Source organism: Pseudopodoces humilis, chromosome 6 (assembly GCF_049639895.1).
Source record: "Pseudopodoces humilis isolate 2021_Gansu_Grassland_sample_001 chromosome 6, ASM4963989v1, whole genome shotgun sequence".
Lineage (NCBI taxonomy): Eukaryota > Metazoa > Chordata > Aves > Passeriformes > Paridae > Pseudopodoces > Pseudopodoces humilis.
In genome coordinates this window covers 5,862,673-5,887,013 of record NC_142205.1, presented here as the reverse complement: position 1 = coordinate 5,887,013, position 24,341 = coordinate 5,862,673, and the positions used below count along the sequence as shown (strand labels likewise).

Below are 24,341 nucleotides of genomic sequence, written 5' to 3'. Positions count from 1 at the left end.
TTAAAAAAAACCAGACAAAATGGAGACTGTTTGAGGGACAAATTAGAACAGTCTTGTTCATAGTGTGGAGATGTGAGGCTGCTCTCTGGAGTCCAGAGCGGAAGGACACAAGCTCTGAGAGCATGGGTTTATTGGTGCAGCACTGGGAGCTTCTCATATACCAGTCATAGAAATCCCAGAAGTGATCCTTCTTCTTCAGAAACAAGGCTATTTTCTCAAAGACTTGCCCCAGCAAATGTCTCCATTCCACCACCTATGCTAAGCCCAGCAAGGGCAGCATGGTTTGGGACCTACCTGTCTGCCATCATATGGTCAGATGTGTAGATCACGCAGGACTAGGTCATCTTCTGCAGATCCAAACCATCTTCTTCATTATTTCTTTCTTTCCCCCCCTTCTCAGGCTCGCTTTTGAGCAGTGTCTCACATCTCTTATCAAGACAGGCCACTCCAAGTAATTGTTAAATCAGATTATTTTGGTTCAACAGCCCTGGGGAAAAGAGTGTCCTTTCACTTTTTCTCTGTAAATCTGGGGAGATGCTACAGCAAGGACCAGTGAGTGCTCATGTCTTGCCCTAAAAATACAGAGGTAGGAGGCAAAGTGTGCATTTAGAGTTGGGGGCTCAGCAGTGCTTCTAGGATCCCCATTCAGAGGGTGGACTCCCTGACAACCTCTCCACTGCAGTAAAACCACCAACACTTCCTGCGTGTGGAAGATGTCTTATCCTGAGAGCAGAAATGAAACTGCTCTTCCTAGAAATGTACAAATGTTAAATCACTCTCACTCACTAATAGCACTGAAGTTGTGCCAGAGTTGTGCCTACGCCAGGATAAATCAACACTGAAAGCTGAGAGGAGCGTTGTTTGCCAGCTAGGCTGGTGAGCCAGTTCAAAACCAAGTGCCTTAAGCCAAGACATGCCAGTTTTACCCTTCCCACTGCTGCCAAATGACTTGCTTAAGATGTGGCATTTGAGAAGGAGCAGCAGACTTATGTGGTTTTGATTTTGTAATAGATTTATGAAGAATTTTTCCTGCAAAACCATGTAACCTGAAAACCCAGTTGCAGGATTGCTTGGAGGCATCTTTGGACCTTCTCCATGCTTTGGATGTTCCATCTGTATGTTTTTACTTTGACTTAAACTTGCATTGTCTATTCTTTCTATTTTTGATTTCCTTTTGTTTTTATTTCTGTAAAAAAAAACAAACCTTTGAATGTGTGTTGGTTTTGAGCATTCTTCTGCAAGGTTTGTTGCTGAGAGATCATGGCTAAAGGCTGTGAGATCCTGGGCATTTAGATGCTGCCTCAATGAAGCAGCAATACAAATACAGCCCTGTGGCCAGACCAAGAGAAAAAACTGCAGCTTTACTCTTTGCTTTCAATGGTGGGCTGAGCAAGAAACCATCAAAATAATTTGTGGGAAGCATGCTGTGTTTTAAAACACAAGCAGAAACATGTTTTGGTGGTTTTGCATTTTTTGTCATCAGAAAAAAGCTGTCATTCACCTTCTTGAATATTATTTTTAAGCCTTGCATAGTAGCACATGTGATCTCCATGAGCTGACAGCTATAGGACATGAGTTCTACAGGAACATGGGGAATACTTAGGATGGACTGATGTATTCTAGAGCAAGTGAATGTGGCAGCAGTTCACATTCCCTTGCTTTGCTGAGAGCTCTCTGCCTTGCAGATACAGAAAGATGTCACATAGTCTCTCGTAACGTACCCCAAGGGCTGTCCATTCCTGCTCTGCATTGCAGCACCAACTGTGAGAGAGGGACCAGGGCTTTTCCTTTCCCCCCAGCAGTGCTACAGTATCATCCCCTCTACCAGCATTGCTGTTTCCCTTTTTGCCCATTATCCCTTCTGTCCAAACAGCAATTCCCATCTCTCCGACAGTGTCCACAGCACTTCCTTCTGTGGCAATCTGAGCTGAGCCAAGAAATTTCCTTCTCTGGGATGCAACCTGAGGTCAACCCAAGCCTATTTTATTTTGAGCTGAGACTTTAACTGGCCAGGAATCTGTTTGCTGAGAATGGTAGCAGAAAGAGAAGTCTTTCCAAAACATGTGGGGAATATTAATGCAGAAGACATAGTGATTTCTAAAATGCCCTTTTACAGACTTTTTTCTTTCCTGTGATTAGAGACCAGTGAGCCTTTTCTTAGCCCTAAAGTTAGTTTTCATAAAGAATTCCTTTTGTAGGCCTAGGGTGGTGTTTAACACTTCAAGCAGAGCAGAGCTAAGGCATGGCAGCATCGCTGCGGTGGTGCTGGTACCGCAGCACAACAGGCGCCAGAGCAGCTCAATGACACTGTGGTTGTGCCTCTGAAAGTGCTTCCAGTTCACTTGTCAGGAGGTTTTCTGGCACAGCTGAAAGCAAGGCAACAGGCAGCAAGCTTTGTCAGTAGGATTTCAGAGATGTCAGCCTGGCCTTTGGTGTTATAATCCCTTGTAAAGATTATTACTGCTTTAATTAGGGGTATGAACTCTTCTGTTTGCATGATGTTTTCTTTTGCTGAGGCATCCTACCAGAAAAGCCACAAATATTTTCATATAAACATCCTGACATCATTATAGTTTATTTCCGTCCCCAAATGGAAGTACAGTTATGTCACTATTAAATACTTACTGTTCTGAAGTTTACTAGTTTAAAAGCATCAGAGAGAAAGCAATGCATTAACAAGCACAAGGGTGAAGTGGCTTCAGGGGAAACCTAGAACTGTTTTTTGTCCTAATTTTCTGTTCCACAGCAAAGAAGCAAGCACTAAAGACATTCACCACCACTGTGGCCATAGGGGCCAGGCTCAGTCTTTAAATGAAAAGATGTTTTCTGTGACTTATTTTGAGTGAAATATAGGTGGGACACACTCCCAAAGCATTTGCTGTCCCCCAGCAGACTGCACTCTCTGTGGCTGACAAACATGTCTGCCACTAATAGTAGTAGGAATAGCCAGTAATGAAAAGACATTATAAAATCCATTGCAAATATTTCCCGTGGTTTTAGGAGGTGCTTGATGCAGCACATGATTGTAGGGATCCTAATAACTGTGTGAGGCCTTATCACCCTGCTGCAGACCTTGCTACATGGTGGAGAGTCAATCCCACCTTAAACATGCCTACTTCTCTTGGTTGCTGCCAAAGGGAGCCCAGAGCACCTGGCTCAAATATCCACATCACTGTGGGAGGCCTGGAGGCTGGGTCAGATAAACCTCAAGGGAAACCAGCATCAAATTTCAGAAAAACAAGGTCAGGCAAGCAGATACATAGACCTTGTCTTAAGCCTTGAGCAAGGCTGAACAATATTAAAAGACTAGAGTGGAAAAGCAAACTGAAAAAAAGAAAGCTCATTTAATTAGTCATTACAGGAACAGGGATCTGCAGAACTGAAGATGAAAAATGTGGTATTTCAGATGGCTCATGAATGCCAGTGAGTCACCTCATCACAGTTTTTCTTCAGCAGCAGCAGCAAGCAGAGATGTCAAAATTAAGCTGAGTTCTTAGGGAGTCATCAGCTGGCAAACCACACAGAAGAGCCATAGAATATGGATATTTAATCAGATTAGAATTATAAATGTTGCTGATAAAGTAATTTTATTCTCTAGAAATTATATTCATATGTATATGCTGCTGATCACTTACTCTGTGTTGGGGAAGGTGTTTCTTGCTTCTCAAAAGAGACATTAAGAGTAAGGTGGATAAGACTCTTGGAAAATGAGGTATTTGTCATTCTTCTAATCAATATTGCTACTATTTAATTACTGGTAAGAAGACAGAGATCAGTTTACTTATTAGGCACCTTTATTTATCCCTACCAAAAAAAGTGGAGTTCTAATACAGCAGAAACTCTTATAAAAGGTCTGGTGAAGATATAATCTAATTCAGTGTAAGCACCCTTAGTGCTTCTTGTCTTTGCAAATGTCAAGGTTTGACATTGCTTGTGTCATCCCATCCTTCACTGGGAATGAAACTGGAATGAAGAGAGCTTCCACTGAAGTCCCAGAAGTCTCAGACCATGAAAACTTCTCAGCACCAGCTTCATAACCCCCCAGACGGGCTGGATAAAGATGATGGCTGTTGGTATAGGTCTTGTTTTAGCACCTGAGAGCAACAACTTCATTTTTTTGATTTCTAATGACTACAATTTGTTTTGCAATAAATCTGTCGTTGGTTTTCATTAAACAAAGGTCATCTAAGGAAAAAAAAAAATCACCAAAGCTTAAAACTTTTATGACCCTTTATCATCAGTAACACACTAAAAATGGTATTGCATACATCCCTTTAAGTGACATTTCTCCACCCATCCTGTAGCAAATTGAGACAAATCAGTGCCTTGCTCCTCTGGCTGTCTGCTTAAAATGACACTGCCAAAAATATTTGCAACAACAAGACTTAGCTGTGAGACTGGTTTGTCATCTAATACTAATAATCATGTCATTGTTTTACACTTGCTTTTACCTGATGCTCTGCATACAGGTGGCCAGATCCTTCTCTGAGATTTGCCCATTTTGAAGGCAAGACGTGACATCTCTAGGGTCAGTGGTGCTCCTTGTGAAACACAGTTGTTCCCCAAAACATATCGTGCCTTCTATGGAAATAAAAAACATTCAGAAATAACCCTTATCTTTAGGGATTACTTTGTTCAGACCTGCCAGGTAGAGCACATGCAGTTCTCTGATGTTCAATTTTGACTCATCTACAGCTACTATTTTTCTCTGCGGGCACTGGAAGAATCCATGAGGGGATTTCAATATACAACTGGAACAAAAAAAAATCTCACCTACCCAAAGTGATTTACTTTCTCCTCCCAGCTTGGCAGCATCCCTCTGGTTTGACTGCCATGTGAGTGTCTCCTACATTAATCACGCTGCTTCCCAGCCTGCACAGCGCACCCAGTTCTGCTCAGACCACCATGAACGCCTGGCCCCGCTTCCAGCAGCTTTCTGGATGTGCCTTCTGCTGGCCTTCAGCCTGCATGGTGTGTCACACTGCACAGTGGATGCAGTACATCAGTGAAGCAAAGAGTGTTTAGTTTCTCCTTCCTTTGGCTGTTAGCCAGGTGTATTGATCAGCCAGACTTGCAGTGATCATCTTACTCCTTAAATCCTCCTTTCCCAGCCAGCATTTCTGGGACTATCACAGCAACAGTAACTCACTGCCACCTTCTTGTCCCTCAGTTCCCTTCATCCATGAACGAAAACTCTTCACCAGAACCTGTTTTCTCTGTAGCAGGACCTTGTTCAGCTGACTGCACAGTGACCTGGCACTGCTTCTGATAACAGCACATACCCTCATCTCCCCAATAATGCTGGGTCTGTAAAAGGATCTGCTGATTCTTATCCTCCCTTAATGGTGTCTCCCAGGTGACCTCTTCCCACATGCTTTCACAAGGTTGAGGTTTCCTCTCTGCACCTGGGGGTGCTCTGCCTGCCATACCACTGGTTCACCACCACGGCCACGGTCTGCACACTTGTGTGGGCTGTGGTTTCTGCCCGGGTGCTTTCCTGCCCAGACCAGCAGCAGATACTTGTCTGTTTGGTGTCTGTATGGAGTGCCCCATCCACTCTGTCTGCTGCTCCCATCTCTTCCTCACTCATTGCCTGCTTCTATTTCTCCTGGGGTTTTATCTCCACATGCTTGGCTTCTTAGTAAATTCTTGCTTGCTTTTCTACTTCTCCTTCGGGTGTATGTTTAGCTTCCTGATTTCTGGAAGAGAGAGTTGATACTTGGCTGGAAAGGGGCCAGGAGAGAACTGGAGGTGGTGCCTTTATGGACCAGTTGGAGAAGAATTCAGTTCATCAAGGGAAAGAGGAGGCGAGGAGTGATGCAGTTGCCACTTTGGAGGGGTAGAGCAATGCAGCAAGGATTGCCCCACCCCTTCAACCTAATCTCTAACTCAGATGCATCCCTCAGCAAATGTACTTATTTAACCCTAATTAATGACCTCTTGGTGGTTTGGAGGGCACTCTCCCATCTAGCCCACTTACTGCCATGTAATGATAATTTTGACTTTACTGATTATCTTTAACAACACCAATTACTAATCATGACATGACAATTAGGGATGACAGCATTGCATAAAATGATAAAAAAGGTGACATATCTTTACTCCTTCTCTTTCAGGGAGAAGAGAAAAGCAACCCTCTCCTTAAAGTGCTAAAGACCACCTTAATGGTAAATAAAGAGCAGCAGGAGAAATGGGGTGAGCTGAACCTGGACTAACTCAGATGGGAAGCTCAGATTATATTTGCAACTATAGCCATGGGTAGTTTGGACCAGTGTGTTCCCCATTCCTCTGAGGTCTTCAGTTTACCTGCATTACAAGGGTTCCTGACCTGTCCTAACTTTCTTAAATTGTTTTAGCTTCTGCCTGCAAATTACTGAATTGTAGTGTAATTGATTTAAGGAAGGGTTAAATTGGGTTAAGTACATCTCCATTATGTACTCTTACTGCTTTAATTAGGTCAATTTAAAATCAATTTAGAAAAGTTGCAGTGACTGGTTTAGTTAATGTAGATCAGAGTCCAGATAGGATGAAAGAGCAAAATAATTCAGTCAGTCATCAACTGGTCATTTTCTATGGCCAGATATCAGATGGTCTAAATTTATGGTTTTAAGTCCAGCTGTGCTGGAACATACATGCGTGTTGGGAATTTAATGAGCTGAATTTGAAAACAGCTTTTTGCAGCATGCTGCCTTAGACTCCAGCCTGGCTGGGTTTGGTCTCCCTGTTTCTGAGGGGAGGCTTGCTAGAGGTGTTGCCAGCAGCCACAGTGTCAGCAGCCTTAACACCAGCCTGTAACTCTGCACAGCTCTCATCTGGCTCCACCAGGACACTTGGTGAAGCAAGAACCAGCCTGCTTTGTACACTGCCAGCAGCCTGATGGCACAGTTAGCTGGTGAGGGTCGGACCTGAAGCCTAAAGCTGCCTTATGCCCTGTAAGAAAGGGATGTAGAGGAAAGCACTTCCAGAATCACCTGCACTGCCCTGGATGCTGGTGGATGCAGAGGCAGGCAGGACCATCACATAGTGCTTACTCTAAATTCAGCTCTCCACTGCAAGGGATAACCCAGCACCCCAGCCAGAATAATAGCTCAGACTGAAGGAAAGGGAGAGACCATTGGTGCCACCTCCTGCCTCAAGCCAGGACTAACTACAGCAATGGCATTTCTGACTAGCTAAACCTGCCAGAAAGGAGATGAAGTTGATGGAAAAGAGAAGCTGTGAGGACCACTGGGCAGAAACTCTGGGGCTCTTGTCTCCCAACCCAGCAGTCTGGACAAGTCAGTGAAATAACAGGCTGCACTGAACCCTGGGGCAAGGCAAAATCAGAGAGGTCATCAAGGGGCAGGCTCAGAAAACCAGGAAAACCCCATGGCTGGCTACAAGGATCTGTAACATGGTCATATTCCCCAAAAACAGAAAGAGAGACCAAGGCAGCACACCACAGCACAGAGACATCCTTAAACCTCATCTTCCCCCAGAGCTGTAGCAATTTGGGAAGCAAAACCACTGAGCAAAGATACAGTTCCTCGTGTTTTAACACCATCAGCATCAATGGCCAAAGGCTAAAAAAAGATAAAGAAAATATTGAAACAACCTCTCAGCTTAAAAGATTTGGGGTTTTTGTGGTGGTGTAAGACACAGGGACTGCATTTGGCATGACACCACAGTTGTACAGATGAGCAGTGTTATAAAATGGAAACTCTTGGTATGTATTGGGTGAAATGATATTGCCCTGAACCAGTTAACTGTGCCAGTATCAAACAATTGTAAAACACCACCATAAAATCAGCCTGATGTCTCCTCACCATGGCTTCAAACAGCCACACACAACCAGGCTCAGGCACAGGGTTTCATCTGGCAACCCCAGAAAAATCCCTACACTCAGTCTAGTAAAAAATGTCCATAGCCCAATATAACTTTCCAGCAGCACCACTAAAAAACAGGGCAGGGAGAGGGTGATCCTTTCTCTGTTATTAGTTCCCAGACCTTGGCCATAAGTGATGGAAGGCTTTTCTGAAGCGGAGGCTGAGGTGACCCGGCCTATGGGCCCCAGAGCTCCTGAGGGCCCTGCCCTCTATGAACTGGCCTAATCTCTTCTTAAACCCCTTCAGAATTTTCATCACTGACAGATCTTGTGGCAAAGATTTCCTTGGTTTAATGGTTGCTGGGTGAGCATTGGTTTCCATTTATGCTGTTAAAGCTGTTTCTTGCCAACGTCCTCCAAAGGCAAAGCCTGGAGTATCTGGGTGAGAGCCCTGGTGCTGCTGCTGGGGTGGAGGATGTTCAAAGGGCAAGGATCAGGTTCCATGTGCTCAGCAGCTGTTAAAAAGTCTGTGTGGGAAATGAATGGGAATTTGGGAAATCATTCACCTGACACTTGGGCCAAATTATGAATGAACTGCAGGGGAAGTGAGAGGTTGCTCCCATGATACACCCATCTGCCTTGGGCTGGGCATTTCATATCAAATCTGGAATTAGGGAGGGAAGCCAGAATATCCCAAGTCAAATTTTGCATGATTTTTCAGGTGTGTGTTTCTCCATTGAATGTAGATACACCAGAGAAGGAGCCTTTCCTTACAGATAGTCAATAATTAAACATTAACCCAGAACTGGTGATTTTGAACTCTCAGCCAAATAAGTGTTTGGGAAAAATACTCTGTGTGATTTTTATCTCTCCACTCTTGGTGGTTGGATCAACTTGTTCTCCACTCCCAGCCAAACTTTCCAGCTGCAACATTTAAACCTCATCATGAATCACATTTTCCATAACTTTCCATCATTCAGATATGTCTTTTCCAATGCAAAGCTCTGGTTTTCCATTCTTAGCAGAGCCAGAAAAGCCACAGCATTAGTCTCTCCGAGGAAATTCCTTCTTTGCTCCTTAGTTGAGCTGGATTTAAAGGCATCCACATGTGCAGTGCCATGAGGACATCAGTCTCAGGTGCTTCACAGCTGCTCATTCCCAGCCTTCCAAAGGCACCGTGAATAAACGGGCTCGTTGCACACAGTGTCAAAACAATTGAGCTGACAGGTGCACAGGCAAATTTCAAGATTATTTGCATAAAGTTATTGCTCTGCGAAGAAATCACTGTGATTAACTTCTTCATTACTGGGAAGTCTTTTATTTATTTGTATTTATATGCATAATTGTATGCATGCTCAGAGCTGCACAGTTTGTTTAAAGCTGGATCACTGGGTCCAATGCTTCTATTCTGATTTCCTCAGGAATATTATTTGCATCTCAATCTTTCATGAAATGTTGAAGTGATGCACCAAAAATATGTATATTGATGTACATATATATACACATATACATACATTTAGACCATAGTTTGGAGATAACCTGTTATGCTTTTGCTAACAAAAAGGGACCACGTTGAGAATTTAAAAAGAACTAATTTTAAAAAGAAGAAGGATCCATGAGAAGATAGTGTGTGTCTCTTCTAAGAGCCATAATGAAGCGTTCATGTTTCAGCTTAGGGCCAGGGCTTTTAAAAGTAGCACAGTGCAGTACAAATAGCCCATCATTGTCCTCACTATATTCCTAAGCCTGAGTGCAAACTGCCTGATGTTTCAGAGCTGGCACCTGGCAGAATCCAACCATAAAAGTGTCCCTGGAGAAATTCTCAGCTGTTTCCTGTCTCTCCTACCTGCTGCCTGGAGCAAAACATGGGAGCACAGCATGGTGGAGAGCAAGTAAACAGGTTGGAATAGGAAGGGGAAGCAAAGTGCTAGCTCTGTGTAATTAGAGGCTGCTCCTGTGAAGTGAGAAGAGCTCCAAATTCTGCCTGCTCATTTGTAATTTGTTGTCAGCTTTGCATACAATATTTAATTGAATGTCAGCTACTGGCAGTGTCCCCATTGATAGGGCAAGGGGTAATGGTAATTGTTTTAAACTAAAAGAGGGTCAATTTGCATTATATATAAGGAAGAAGTTTTTAACATTGAAAGTGGTAAAACCCTGGTACAGGTTGCCAAGAAAAGTGGTGGATGCCCTATCCTCAGAAACATTCAAGGCCAGCTGAGACAGGGCTCTGAGCAACCTGATCTAGTCGAGGATGTCCCTGCTTATTGTGGGATTTAGACTAGGTAGATTTTAATGGTCCCTTCCAACCCAAATCTTTCCATGATTCTGGGATTCTTTTTCATGAGCTGTGCTGGGTAGGAGTAGGTTTTATTTAAAATTTTGGAGCCCCTCTCCAAGGAAGCCTGCCACACATGGGGACAGCTCACAGCCACAGTGTGAGCAGCACTGGGGCATTGCTGTCATGCACACACATTCACAGAGGGGAACAACAGCTCTGCTGCCCTCCTGCCCTTTGCTCTGCTCAGTTGGCACACACTGCTTGCAAAGCAAGGTGGTGGGTTTGGGCTGGCTATGATCAACCCCCTGCTCACTGCAGCTGGGTTTAGCAGGGTGAAATCCTGCCTAAGGCACAACTGAAAGACTATTTTTGAATAATATACATATATATGTATAAATAACTAATATATATATATATATATTTAATATTATAAGTACAAAGGTTAAGACAGCTGCTTGTATCAGGATCCAGACCAGAAGTGATGAAGTGGGAGTAGAAAGCCATTTCTAAACCTGCTCTCCTGCCCTTCAGCTGCCTCTTCCACCTCCCTTCTGACCACCACCCCTGCTGTGCCCTAACTCAGCATTGGCATTTAAGCCCTGGATTAAGCCAGTATCAAATCCTCATCACATCTTTCCTTTTTTTTAAAAGCTTGATTTGTCTTCAAAATCAGCCTCTGCAAGCCCTGTCCTGTCCCCAGTCCTGGCATGTTTTAGGCCTAGGACGTGATTTCAGACAGCTCTGACAAAGGAGTGGAGGTTTGGGGGTTTAATTAATGAAAAGTAGTGAGGGCCAAATCAGCAGCAGGTGAATAAGCTGCACATCTGTGATAGCCTCAGCATTGACTCACAGTACAGAAAAGGGAGACAGGCACCATTGAGGATGGTGCCTGAATCATGGGTATCATGCTGAGAGGTGGTGGGAAGGATAGGGATGCAGCCAGAAATGTTTCAAGGGGACACTAATGAAGAGATAGCAGGACTGACGGTCATTGGGAATTCAGGACTTCTCAGCTGGGGTCCTCCAGCCTTTGCTGGCCCCTCTCTGACCAGTGCTGTGGAGAGCTGTGTTGATTACCAGCCCTCTCTGATATCACCAAAGTAAATTCCATGTATTCATTTATCCCAGACAGTAAAACCTCACCTCTGGGTCTTGCATTTTGCTCTAGAAAGTAATAATTAACTCTGTCACCTCACAGTGGGTACAAAGGCCTGGTCACTTTTTGAGAGCTGGGTGGAGCCAGGTCTACCAAGCGAGCGCAGGGGATTTTGGAGAGGGTGGATATTGACCTTCTTCATCACAATGGGCCAGCATTTGCCATTCACATCTTTAGCAGCAGATTTTTCAAACAGGAAAAAAGTAATCCTTACCTGGGAAAGGCACCTTCCTGGCAGCTCCCACCAAGCCAGAAGAGCAGTGGACAGAGTGGGGTGGCTTAGGAAGGCAATGGGTGGCAAAACCTCTTTGTCAAAACTGTCAGCAGGGGACTGTTGGCCACAAAAGTGGGTCAGGACACAGTCTGCCTCTGATATACCCATGGCTACAAACCCACTTGATGGTTTAATCTTTTGTGTTTGGAAAGCCTATGGTATCTGGATTTCCATCTTTCCATTGAGAAGAGGTTTTCTGATTTGCTTACTAGAAACTCAGATCATTAGTTCTTCTGTTCATTCACTTGTGTCCTTTTCAGTCTTCCAAGGTCTTTACTACTAATTAAATGATGTATTTACTTATTTTTATTTGCAATGATTCCAGATATTCATATTCTGAGGTTACCTGATACCATAATATTTCTTAAAGGTAACATCTTTTGAGTTTACTTTGTTTTCTGCCTTTAATGATCTGAGTTTTTATGGTGAAGTCCTTCACAGGTAACCATCACAGTGTGAAACTTCTTTCCAAAAAAACATTCCCAAATGTTTTCAAGGAATTAAAACTCTGAGAGAATTCCCCCACCACCACATGACATAAATTCATGACTGTTACCATCACAGAAGTCATCAGTTTAAGCTGAGAAAAAACTGAGGAAGTCAAGGGTTGCACTCGATGATCTTGGAGGACTTCTCCAACCAAAATGATTCTATGATTCATTTTAAACATTTCCTTTAAAAGAATACCCATGAATCCCAGGAGAATGAAATATTTGCCTCACATGGCTTTGTAGAACTGTGTGGAATTAAGCCCAGCTGGCAATTTAGAGTCACAGTCAGAGGGACCCTGGGAAACACAGACCCCTGTAGCACAGCCCCAGGGCTGTAATGTTTGGATTAGCTGCAATGGATGAATCCCAGCCTGGCTTTACACTCCATGGCCTGACCAGGTGCATGTGCCTTCGGTCATTCACTCTCCCTGCAGGTCTCCCATTTCATCCCCAAAATGAATGAACAAACTCATTCTTGTAAAAAGCTTAGTGTGAAAACAGCTTGGTATGGCAGATGTTGGCAGGAAAGAGAAAAAAAAACAAACCAAACAAGCCAAATTAATTTCAGTTCCTTGAATTTGACACAAAGGAAGGGAGGGACAGGTTTCAGTATTGATAAGAGAGGGAGAAACTTTTGGGTGGCACAAGGAGAAGGCAGCAGTGACCCATGCCCAGCCCCAGCCTCCCTGGCAGCAGCACGGGGCACAACACTCCCCCTCCCCACAACACTCCCCCTCCCCACAACGCTCCCCCTCCCCACAGCACCAGCCCCACCAGCAGCTTGGACAGGCCAGCATGAATCACAGGAGTGGTAACTCTGTCCTGGCCTTCTGGCAAGGATGATCACCACCAGGAAGGGCGAGGCTTTTGGGAAACTGGGGTGCCGGGAACACAGCAGGGGAATGCAGTTAAGCTGGACACGGTTAAGTTTGACCTGGCCGGAGATAGAGCTGCAAGAGCTGTTTGTGCAAACCAAAGCCACACCTATGAAAACTCTGCAGTGGAAGGTAACACTGAGAGAGAGAGACTGTAAAAGCACTGCCTGGGGAGGACTTGGCTTCAAGGGACCAACAGAGAGACCTGAAGCCACTTGGTGGCAAAGAGTGGGATCAGTGAGAGCCCACTGGTGAAGGCAAAGGGATAGATCCTCTCTGTGCTCCCACCACATGCTTTGTGTCACCCAACTGCTGCTGGCCTGTTCAGCTGGAGCACATCCATGGACATGATCTCAGTCTCTGATGGAGAAAGATGAGTTTATCGTGATCTGGCTGTAGCAGAGATAACTGAGCAGATCTGCAGCATGGTGGGTGGAGGTGTAGAAGCACCAGCACCTTAAGAACTGTTTCAGCAGCTCTTTCCTCCCCAGAGTTCTGGCCCAGCCCCAAAACATGAGGCAAAGCCAAAAGCTTCTGCCTGAACTTCAGTTACTGAAAAATTACATCAATTTGTCCCTGGTGCTGGTGTTTATGTAAAGAGGGGATGCAATGGGCCCTTCCTGCTGCTGTCCCTTAGTACCAGTCTGGGTCCAGCTTCAAACTCCTGCCTGAGCTTTGCAAAAGCAGTAATTCAGACTCTGATGTCTTTCCACTCCTGTAAAATCCAGTTCTGTAGCTTAAGCCAAAATTAAAGATCCATTAAGTCACAGTTGATGAGGGCACTGCCCTGGTTTGTAGCATTATTTACACTCAGGAGGCTACTGGGGCTAAAAGGCATCTTAAATTCTGCATCTTCCAGAAAAAACCTAGGCTCCCAGGCAAGCAGAACAAATACAGTATAACAGAAAGCAGAAGAAAGAAGAGCCCTGTATCAAAATGTTGCACAGAGCATCGATTTTTTTTTTTTTTTTACCAAGGAACAGCCCTGGGACTTTTCTGGAGAGCTGTTGAGCTGCCAGCATACAATTTGCTCTTCTTGCCCTTTTGTTTTAATGTCCCATTAATAATGCATCTCTGTATTTATTGCAGTCTGCATTACTGTTCCACTGCTACTCCTTGATCACTCGTTATTCTGTCTGTCTGCCAAGCAGGGCTCCAAAACCCAAACAATGACAGCAGTGTTACTACAGACCAAGCCACAAACCCCACCAGACTCAAAGCTGCTCCACTGAGGGGGATCATTCATCTTCCCAGTGCTGGCAGGGCACACTGCACCTAGGAAAACAGCTCTACATCCTTTCCATCTCTATGACCAGACCTAGAACTTTTCCAGGACAGTTTGGACAGTCAGCTCTGTTGAAGGATCTAAGCCAGGAAACTGTAAAACATCATTAATGAGCAACTTGCTTAATCCTGGCTGTGTGGCACCCACTGTAACAGGAGCAGGAGCAGACTGTGGGGATGGCTCTGGCTGACAGCTCAGCTCAGCTCTGCAGGCCTCTGTGGAGGATGCTCTAATGATGTCTCCCTGATCAGTTTTGCATTATAAAAAATGTTGCTTAGCTGCCCTTTGACCTTGCAGACAGTGAGGCTATGGAGGTACCTTCATTTCCCACCCTACAGCCCTCTGAGCACCCCATTGCATTCCCATGGATCTCCAGCTCAGCATCCAGGATTGGGTATTGCAGTACTGGTGTTCAGTTCCCACTGGGAGCATCTTCAGGCCTCATCAAACCTGTACTACACTGTAAATCAGAATTAATATAGAAAGGAAATGCTGAAGGAGATGGGGGGGTTGCCTCACAGGGGAGTTACAGTGCTCACAGGGCTTCATAACCCTCTTTTCCCTGAGGACTTACAACCCCTGTCTTTCTCATCACAGGAAAATGCCATAAATCTTGGAAAAGACCTAATTGCACTACTGTGTTGAGGCAAGATTTCCCTCCGCCCTTCTGGACGAGGTGCACAAATACAAGGAGAAAGGTTTCTCTGGTCTTCCAAAAAAGCCCTAGCTTCCTCTCTCTTCCTCTGGGAATGGAGCTGACCTCCTTCTGCCCTTGTCCCTGTGAACAGTGTGTTATTTCCAGCAGCAAGGAGTTTTGGAGCAAGAAAATTTAAATTTTCCTCTGCTTGTGGGAGGGGGGTTTGAAGCCTCTCAGGGCACTGCATAGAGCCCAGAGTGGGGCTTCTGTGCCCTCAGTGACTGCCTGGGCTCATGGGCACGGCCAGACATGGGTCACTGCCTCTTTCCTGTCAAAGAACTCACCTTTGCTCTCTTTTAGTTGTATTAACTGACAAGGCACAAAGTTCCTGCAGTTCCCCTCTGGCTGAGGGAGTTGCTTGCCACACAGGAAGCTGTGGGAGGCAGAGCTCATTCTCCCCCAACCCACAGCAGTCATCTTCACACCTTCACATGCACCCCAAACATCAACACTGCCACATTCAGCACCAGAACCTTCAAAACACTTTTTTGGATCTCAGCCCTTATAGGCAGTCCTCACAAGTTCTCCCATGTGTCCTAATCCCAAAGATTTTTGTTCTGGCTCCAGCCGCCTGCTGCCAGCCATGTCCTGGAGCATGGCCTGGTCACCACAATCTGACCTTGTGGGAAATGTCCCTGAGGTGCCACACATGCTCTCCCACTTGCCAAATTCCTCAGCTGATGAGGTTGCTTCCAGATTTCAGCACTTACTGGCAAGCTTCAAGTGGTTTGCCCAGAAAAGCTCCCAGTGATTAAAGATCTCTGGGAGCTGTGTTGTGGCCACTGCCTGGTTACTGACCTACACAAGCAGAGCAACATGGGAACCAGTGACCTGGGAAAACAAACTTTTCTGCTCCCTGTCTTCTAATATTTAGTTTTGCTTTTGAGATGAAAGAAGAACTTATTCCTATTTGTATCCATTCTCATTGCCCAATTTAGGATGTTTTTATCATTTACTGAGAAAAACAGGCCTTCTATTATGATTTATTGGACTTGAACATAGCTTGCATTCCAGCTCGGGAGCAAATAGAAGCTGATTCACTGTTACCAACACACTGAAAACATTTATTATCTCTGTCTTAAAGGTAACAAATCTGCATCAGCAAGTGGGTGTGAACCACAGAATTGTTTGGGTTGGAAGGAACCTTAAAGGTCATGTCACTCCAACCCTTTGCCATGGGCAGGGACACCTTCCCGTAGACCAGGTTGCTCAGAGCCCCATCCAGCCCGGCCTTGAGCATTTCCAGGGATGGGGCAGCCACAGCTTCTCTGGACAGCCTGGTCCAGCATCTCACCACCTTCACAGGGCATTTCTCCCTTACATTTAATGTAAATCTCTCTTGGTTTAAAACTGTGCCCTCTTATCCCACCTCTATTTGCCCATGTAAAACAACATTCTCCCTTATTTATACTCCCTGTTAAGTATTGGAAGACAGCTGTAAGGTCTCCCCAGAGTTACCTCCTCTGCAGACTAACAGTCCCAGCTCTCTCAGCCTGTCTTCACAAGACACAAAAGCACATCTGTACAAGCAGGGTAGAACCCAGAGCTTATATATGCCCTGCTTGCCAAAGCACATGGGACCAGATGAGGATCACTGCTTCCTCTTTCTGGCTGAGTAACTCCAAGTTCTCCTAATTACATCTTTCAAAAATCCTCTTCCCCAGATTTCATATGTTCATACACTCACCAGCCCACCCCTGCAGTGCATATTCAGTCAAGCTTATACCCTTTAGTTTTCCAGACAGATTGATCACTATTATTAATGGGCATAAAGAAAGGGAGAAAATTTGGAAGTTACTTTTTCTCTTCTCATTCCTCCCGTGTTTTCACAGCATTGGGATATCCTGGCACCCTGAAGTGCAGCAGACAGCTAAGAGAAGGGATGGTTTCCTTCTTCTGGCCTTTCAGTCACGATCTCCTCTCTACAAAGTCATGTCTGCTGCTCATTCTTTGGGGTCTTTTATACCAAAAACAACTCTCATTTGTCTGTTGCAATACTGCAGCCCTTTTCCACGGCGTTTGGCGGTAGGGAGCTCACACTTCCTCAAAAAGCACTGTACTGTGAGATGGGAAATGTAGTATAGGTGCTCTTCACTGCAGGACTGTGAACACGTCTTGGGGATCCCTCAACAACAGTCTGCACCACTACAGATCTAACCTGGAAGTAAAAGCCATTTTATACAATGTTTGTGCTTTCCCATTTGTTTGCTAAACCGTACCCAACTGAGTCTCTCACGATTCTTTGCTGAAACGACGTTTTTGACAACTACAAAGCAGGTGCTAAGACTGGAGAAAGACACAAAGGAAATCTTTTACAGAGATTTGCAAAGTGAAACTGGACACCTGCTGAGTTAACACATTTGTTAAACTTCAGTGCAATTGGCAGGACATGTGACACGGTTCCAAGGGGCTGAGGCAGAACAGAGACAATCAAAAGACTCTACAGAGGATCTTTCACAATCCTAAATCAGCATGTCCCACTATCTGATCTGATCCCTTTCAGTGCAGCCCCACTGGAAGTGGCCCTCCTCTGCTCTGGCACTCCCACTGGTGCAGAGCTACCAGTGAGAATAATCAGGCACTGAGATCTGTTAGAAATGGCATGTAAAAAGTAGAGCTTTAACTACTTGTGTGCAGTGCATCCTGATTAAAACAGAATATAAAATGAGTCTGATTTCTGAGGAGTGGCAAACAGCCCCGGGCCACATGATTTTAACAGCCATCAGAGTCAGAAGTGAACTCTCCTTGGTAACACAACCACATAATAGGGCATTCAGAATATTTCTTTGCAATTTCTTTTATTAAATATCCTCTTTGATACAGAATATTTAAGCAAAAATAGTTTACAATCTCTGTTTTGGTAATTCTTACAGGAGTCTTTCATGTAGTCACTCCTACAGCAGCTCATGTTGGCATTTAAGGAATAAATCTTTAGCAAAAGTCTCTCACTGTGTGAGATCTGTTCTACCCAAAGAAGTTAGAAGAGCATTGGAAAACACCTATAAAAACTGAAAACTCTGAATTCCACTCTTCAGCTGAAAGAAATTTAACAACTGTGTCACAGACACATTTTTCTTAATAAATGCAGCAGCAGAATAGGAAAATGCATCCTCTAAAGTTTATAAAATTCATGTCAGTGCACCAAGTGCAGCAAAAGAAGAGGAAACTCCTCAAGCACAGATGCTCCAAGGCAGGGTTGAGGTTCAGCACAGCAGTGCCCAGCTACACCTGCCAGTTTGGAATGCTATTCCCAGTACAGGAAATTTGTCATGTTCATGACCACATGGCAACTGATACTACCCATCCTGATGGGATGCTGCCTCACCAAAGTCACACAGCATAAACAGACCGCCTCCTGCTTTTTATTCTTTTCTATGTAAACAAATAACCTCATTTTTTTACATTGATGAACAGTAAGTGTTTCTTTGGATCAAAAGACAACTCATATACTCATTAAATATATAAGGCTCATTGGGTATCCAGATAAAGAAACCTGCTGGCAGAGATGTCTGGAGACACAGCACGTGCCCTCACTACGTAGCTGCAGAGCACATGCAGCTCTCATTTCAACCAGATCCTTAAGTTACCACCAACACACTATGTCAGGGGCTGCTTGAGGTCAAACAAACCAGTCCCTCCTTTGACAACTTTTCCAACCACCAGGCAGGCCGAAGGGGATCGCAGCTCATCGTGGGCACCTGCAACAGAATTCAAACAAAATCCTATCAGGAGGTTCCCAAAGATTTCTTCAAGGTCAGTGCTGTAAGAAAACCACGTTGGTTTATGTGCAAGAAGCCATCTGGTTCAGCACCCCCAAGTTTAGAAGGGTTCTGCCACCTGCTGTTCAGACTGAATTGGGATTTTTGGGAGTTAAAGAGTCCAGAACTCTTGCTACCCCTCCTACAACAACTATTATCTCATCCCCATCTTTGGCCCAAGCAAATAATTAGGTCACACATTACTAAAATCTCCTGATTCCACATGGAAAGACAAAATAGTCTGAAATCTAAGAGAACACAGAATTGACTTTCCAGTGAACACATTCTGGTGACAAAACAGATCACTTAAAAAATACCTGTGAAGCAAAACCATAAAGATTCCCTTGTCATTGCTGCCTTTTTCCTTTGTTAGCATGAATCCTTTTGATGTGTATTTTAAATCCTTCTGGCTAGATAGGAAGAGAACTTTCCACTGGAGAGACATTCCATGAATTCCTCTGATTTTGTGGTTACTCACTGTAGCGAAATAGTGTCACAGAAATTTGGAAGCACTCCAGATAACATGTCTGGCTGGGATTGTTTTGATTCCACTTTTTTTGTAAGCATTCGGGCTGTTTTTCGTTCATCCTAACTACAGCAAGCTGAAAGTTTATCATTAAAATTGTTAAACTTCTGCTAAGTTTGGTTATCCTTATTCTACTGAGCAAAATGCTTCAACTCTTCAACTCAGCTTTCCATCATGCAGAGGGTGGGGGCAGGAGCCTACGCAGCACTGTGTATGGCATGTGCTCACTGCTCTGATCTCAGCCACAGCTGGATAATCAAATAGCTGCTCCTAAATGTGTGTCAGCTGAAGGAAAAAAAAGCCCCTTTGTTGGAACATTAAACGGGACAGTCGTGCTGCCCTGTTTGCCCATGTGATGTTAACAAAGAGTCATTCTCTGAGCAAACAGCCCAGGGGATCTCACTGCTGATGCAGTTTGCTCCCTGCACAAGGAGCCCTGCTGAGCAGCCTGTGCTCTGACAGCCCTGCTCCCCTCAGCTCTGCACGTCCTCACAAACCTCCTCCTCTCCTTCCTACAGCTCAGGGCACTGGCCCCAGGCACCCTCCCAGTGTCTCTTGAACTGTACAGTCAAGTTATCAGTTACATTAAAGCAAATTAGATCCAGGCTGCTGAAATCCCCATTATGACTTTGATTTCCAGCGTGGTGAAATCATTAACTCCCTCTGCTTGTAATCAGTGCAGTTCCTGCCAAGCCACCCTGCCATTCTGTCAGCATGCACTGAATGTCTTTATTCATAATATTATCCATACATTACGTTTCACTTGGCAAAAGCCTCCTCTGATTTAATTCCTAAATCAGTATGTGATACAACATAAATCCAGAGGGTGAAACTGAGCAAGAAGCATCCCCTTCTCTTTAATTTCACCCTGGATTTACACTTTCCCTTCACAATTTTAAGATTAATTAAGTCAATCGTAACCAATGCTATTAATTAAAACCCTTTCTTCCCAGAAGAGGTATAAAACAGCATTAGCAAAAAACAAATTCAGTGATAGAAGTATCTCTGACAACTATGCAAGGCAGAATAAGACAGAAGAGATCATGTTGAGAGCTCTCCCCATTTGAACTGGAAGGACACAGCAAAGCAGCACCTGCAAAGCAAGCACCTGACTGGCAAGTGACAGAAACCAAGATTATTCGCAAAAGGGAGATAGAATTAGTATCCAAAGGCTGAGATCATAGAAGATTTCAAATGACAGACTTAAAACACAAGTTTTTTTTTGATAGAAGGCCTTAAATGGCTAGTGCTGCTCCAAATGTCCTAAATTATCCACACAGCCATGTGATCTCTACACCTTCCAGAGCGGCAGCCAGAGAACAGGATACTCTTGGGAATCTCAAATGGCACCAGAAACCTACCATTAGACAAATAAGTCTGACTCTTTGTCTGTGTTTGAGGGAAAAAAAAACAAAGAAAAGGTGCTAAATCACAGTAACACCCAGGTCTGTTCTCAAAATAAAATGCTGAATAGCAAGGCTGGTAAAGATATGGAAGTTATAACATAGGCACAAAAACAAAGCAGAGAAGACAATTTAAATATTAGTGACAGAAAAAGGCAGGTTTAGTGGTCCATTATAAAGCTTTGCTATATTAACAACCTTAAGGTTTGCTGTAAAAATGCCCATCTGATTCTTAAAGAAAGTAGTCACAGACCCCACAGATAACATGTGGGAGCTGGCTTTATTTAAGCTGACAGAATTTTACTGAAAACATCTGGAACATATTCCTAGGCGAGGACTTAATTAAAATTTCTGCCTCTGGCATATTTTCTATGCATTACTGAAAATACTGCAAATTTATGACAAAACATATGTGAAATGCTGCAGCAAGAGATCTTATACTAAATCATTTACCCATCATCGTTGCTTCCTTCAAGAATTTGTAGCTGGTTTCAAATGTCATCTGTTGCAGAGGGGAGGAGTTGGACTGAATTCCAATGCGATTCAGTGGTTTATAAATTCCTTCAAAACACATGTAATCTGCCACAAGTGAAAGGTGTCGAGGGTCTACCACAATTCCTTAAAACACAAGAAAAACCAATCATCAGAGCATTCAAGGGCTAAGTCTGTGGGGCTTTTTAAACCAGTCAGGTCTAAAACAAACCCCTTGAATCCAACAAGGTTGGAGAACATCTCTATTAACATTTTTCTGGCAGTGTGTCTCTGGCTTAACTGCTCCCCTCAAATATCCAAGAGAGGCAGACCTCACTCTAATACAAAACATAATCTCTCCAAATTGAAATGAAAAGAATGGGAAACTGCAATGTTAAGAATGTTGTAAGGCAGCAGTTTCTCTACATGAAATCAGCAAACTTCTGCACCATCAGTGTTTCCACAGAAGGGGATCACACATCTGTGACAGAGCTCTTGCCCCTCACCTGGTGGCCAGGATTAGCTGGGCCCCAGGGTCAGAAAGGTTCTGATGTCCTCTGTGCATGACATCAGGCATTCACAGAAAAACCTGTTTACTAAAAAAAATGCACTTATTCCTAAATAACACTCGTGGACTCAGTGTAATGGGGATCATTAACAGCTCTGTCAACATTTACTGAACAGTTCTTGAACAACTTGAAGGTCATACCATTCTGGGCTGACAGCTGGAAAATCTGTTTGGTACAACTGCTTGCTAAAATTCCCACTGTATTAATCTTCCCTATTTTCAATAGTTTATTTCATAGCAAGACTCCACTCCAGTGACTGAATGCCTATGAAGTCATGCAGCCTCCTCAGGCTGGGATCTCTGAATCATCTATCTGAGAGAAGAACAGGGAATGCAGTGCAGCTATTTTAGGAAAGATATAAGAATCCAGGAGCCTAGATTCCCACCATTAAAAAGGCAAAGTGAGGCAAGATCGACTCTATTCTCAGGGCCACGGCACAAGTCCAACAGTTGGCTTCCTCAGACATTAATAATTAATTGGTCTGAAACTTGCAAAAAATGTACCAGAATGGGAGAACTCTGTGAAGGGGGAATAAATTCAACCTCACCTATTTTCTACTGATTAAGAGAAACCTAATAATTAACTAACAAGGTCTTCACAGAAGACTCTAAAGTCATTAAAACAATGAAAACCTGCAACCTAAAAATAGGCACATAAAGGAAAAGATCATGCAAAACCATAACTGAAAGCATGTGGCTGCATTTCCCTATCTTAATGGTATTAAAGACTATAAAAATACAAAGAAATCCTACCATATACAGCAAATACATCTTTTATTTCCTTTATAATCACCCTCAGGGCTGATTCAATTCCATAATTTTTAGCCATGGCATGGATATCATTGCAATAAAGTCTATTCAGGTCCAAAATCTGAAAGCAGAAAAAACAGAGATACAAGTCAGGACAATAACTGCTCTGCATTTCTAAATAACTTAAGCTAAGCTAAGATAGATTTTTTTCCTCCATTTTTCATGAACTTAAGCAACAGCAACAGTTACAGAACAACTAGGCAGCAGTTCAGAGTCACACACAGACAAAAATGATTCTGAGGATTTGTGCTAAGCAGCATTAAGTACATGACTAGGAGCACTGGAGTTAGAATTCACCACAGGAGAAAATTAACTGAAATCCCAAAAAGCAAACTAGCAAAATACACTGGAAAAACATGTTAAAGTCTTCCAAACAACACAATGCAATGCCCAGTGCGTCTCAGCCAGCCAGAACTTCTAGCAAAAGAGAAGACGGAACTTAATCCTGTATTTGGAGAGTTATGGGGTAGATGGGATAACAGAACTATTAATCTCCAAGCACTGCAATTCATTGAGATTGAAGAACACCCTCAAGTAAAATTTAGAGATACATGAGAGAGAAAAATGGTGTGAAATCATCTGTCATTAAGCCCTGGCTGCTGCACAAACACTGATTTGCAAGCTGCCCTTGAGAAAAGGCTCTGCTGAGCTCTGAACACATCTGGGGATAAAAAGGAGGAAGAAGACAGTTCAAGAGCTGAAAAGGCCACACATCACCCCTGAGAAATTGAAATGACATCCATCATCCACTCTCTGCCCCAGAACACAAAAGATCATTGAAGTCTGGGATTAGAAACAGATTACACACATCAGAGTATTTTAAGAGCTCTGTGAGGTTTATCCCTTCTGTCTGGAGAACGAATTCTTTCTCTCCCTCCTTGCTGGTACTTTCATTCAGCAGGCAGCGCATGATGCCCTTCACCTCGTGGATCACCGTGCTGCGCGCCAGGGACGCCAGCAGGGACGAGAGGTCGAAGTACACCTTGGTCAGTGGCAATGCCAAAGAAACCTAATGGGGAAAAAAAACCCAACACAGTGTAAGGAGTCTTGAACACCAGGCTCAATAACCAGCATGCTTCTTTTCAGGCAAAAAGCAGACAAATGGAATTACCCTCATTGTGTGTTAAGGAACATAAATGTTTGACTGGAATTAGAGCTGAATGATGGTAATGTGAACTCCCCATCCCAGGATCGTTCATCCACATTGCTTTTGAGGTCTCTGAACTTACAAGGACAGCTTTTTGGCACAGGCTTTTTTTTTTTTGGAGTGGGACAGGTATGTGCCTGTTGAGCTTTTTATTTGTTCTTTAAGATGTTTACTTTTTTTTCAACACTCGAGCCATCATTTTTATTCATCAAGGGCTACACAGCAGACCATCATACACTAAAAGATTAAAACACAATAAACCTGTCCAAAAATTGTTTTTAGAAAAAGTTACATGAGGTGGTCTGAAAATGAGAAATTACTGAAAATGACATAAAAAAATACATTTGTGGTGCCACTTTCTGTGTTCATATGGGATTGCTGAGACAAAACAGCGGCATTGCACTGAAATGATCCATTTCCACTGTGCATCCACCCAGAGATGTTCCACCTTACCTCACACCAAAGCTCATTTTCAGTGTCAAACGTGTAATCCTGTATGGATGGGTGGCTCTCCACAACAGCGTTCACTCGCACCTCTGCTGACTGAAGCAATCGATCTTTCCCCTTTTTAGTCTGAGACACAAAGGAAAGATGCTGAGAATCTTCACCCTCTGCTCTGCTCTGATCCTCTTCAGCACCATCAGTCTCTTCTTCTTTTCCAGATTCAGCCTCTTCATCTTCTGGATTCTCATTAACGTTTTCTTCCTCGTTCTCCTCTTCGCTCTCATAATCAACCTGCAAAGAAGTAACATTGTGTTTATCTGAGCCAGAACCTGTACAGAGACACAGCACACC

The 24,341-nt window shown here is 43.8% G+C and overlaps 1 protein-coding gene and 1 long non-coding RNA gene across 2 annotated transcripts in view; both read right to left on the bottom strand.

The window, feature by feature from the left end:
• Positions 1–3,635: 3,635 nt before the first annotated feature.
• On the bottom strand, positions 3,636–5,864 carry LOC148184092 (uncharacterized). The gene is made up of 3 exons (XR_015772760.1): positions 4,778–5,864; positions 4,452–4,581; positions 3,636–4,185 (listed from the first exon to the last, which is right to left on the bottom strand). It is a non-coding gene; the product is annotated as an uncharacterized LOC148184092 (long non-coding RNA).
• An 11,780-nt stretch (positions 5,865–17,644) lies between these two features.
• The window catches only part of POLR1A (RNA polymerase I subunit A), a 29,343-nt gene continuing 22,646 nt past the window's right edge, over positions 17,645–24,341 (bottom strand). The window contains exons 30-34 of the mRNA XM_014263161.2: positions 24,000–24,281; positions 23,208–23,408; positions 22,343–22,460; positions 21,004–21,168; positions 17,645–18,561 (exon numbers count right to left, since the gene is read on the bottom strand). Of these exons, the coding sequence (XP_014118636.2) occupies positions 18,461–18,561; positions 21,004–21,168; positions 22,343–22,460; positions 23,208–23,408; positions 24,000–24,281 (867 nt within the window). The 3' untranslated portion in view covers positions 17,645–18,460. The remainder of the gene's footprint in view (positions 18,562–21,003; positions 21,169–22,342; positions 22,461–23,207; positions 23,409–23,999; positions 24,282–24,341) is intronic.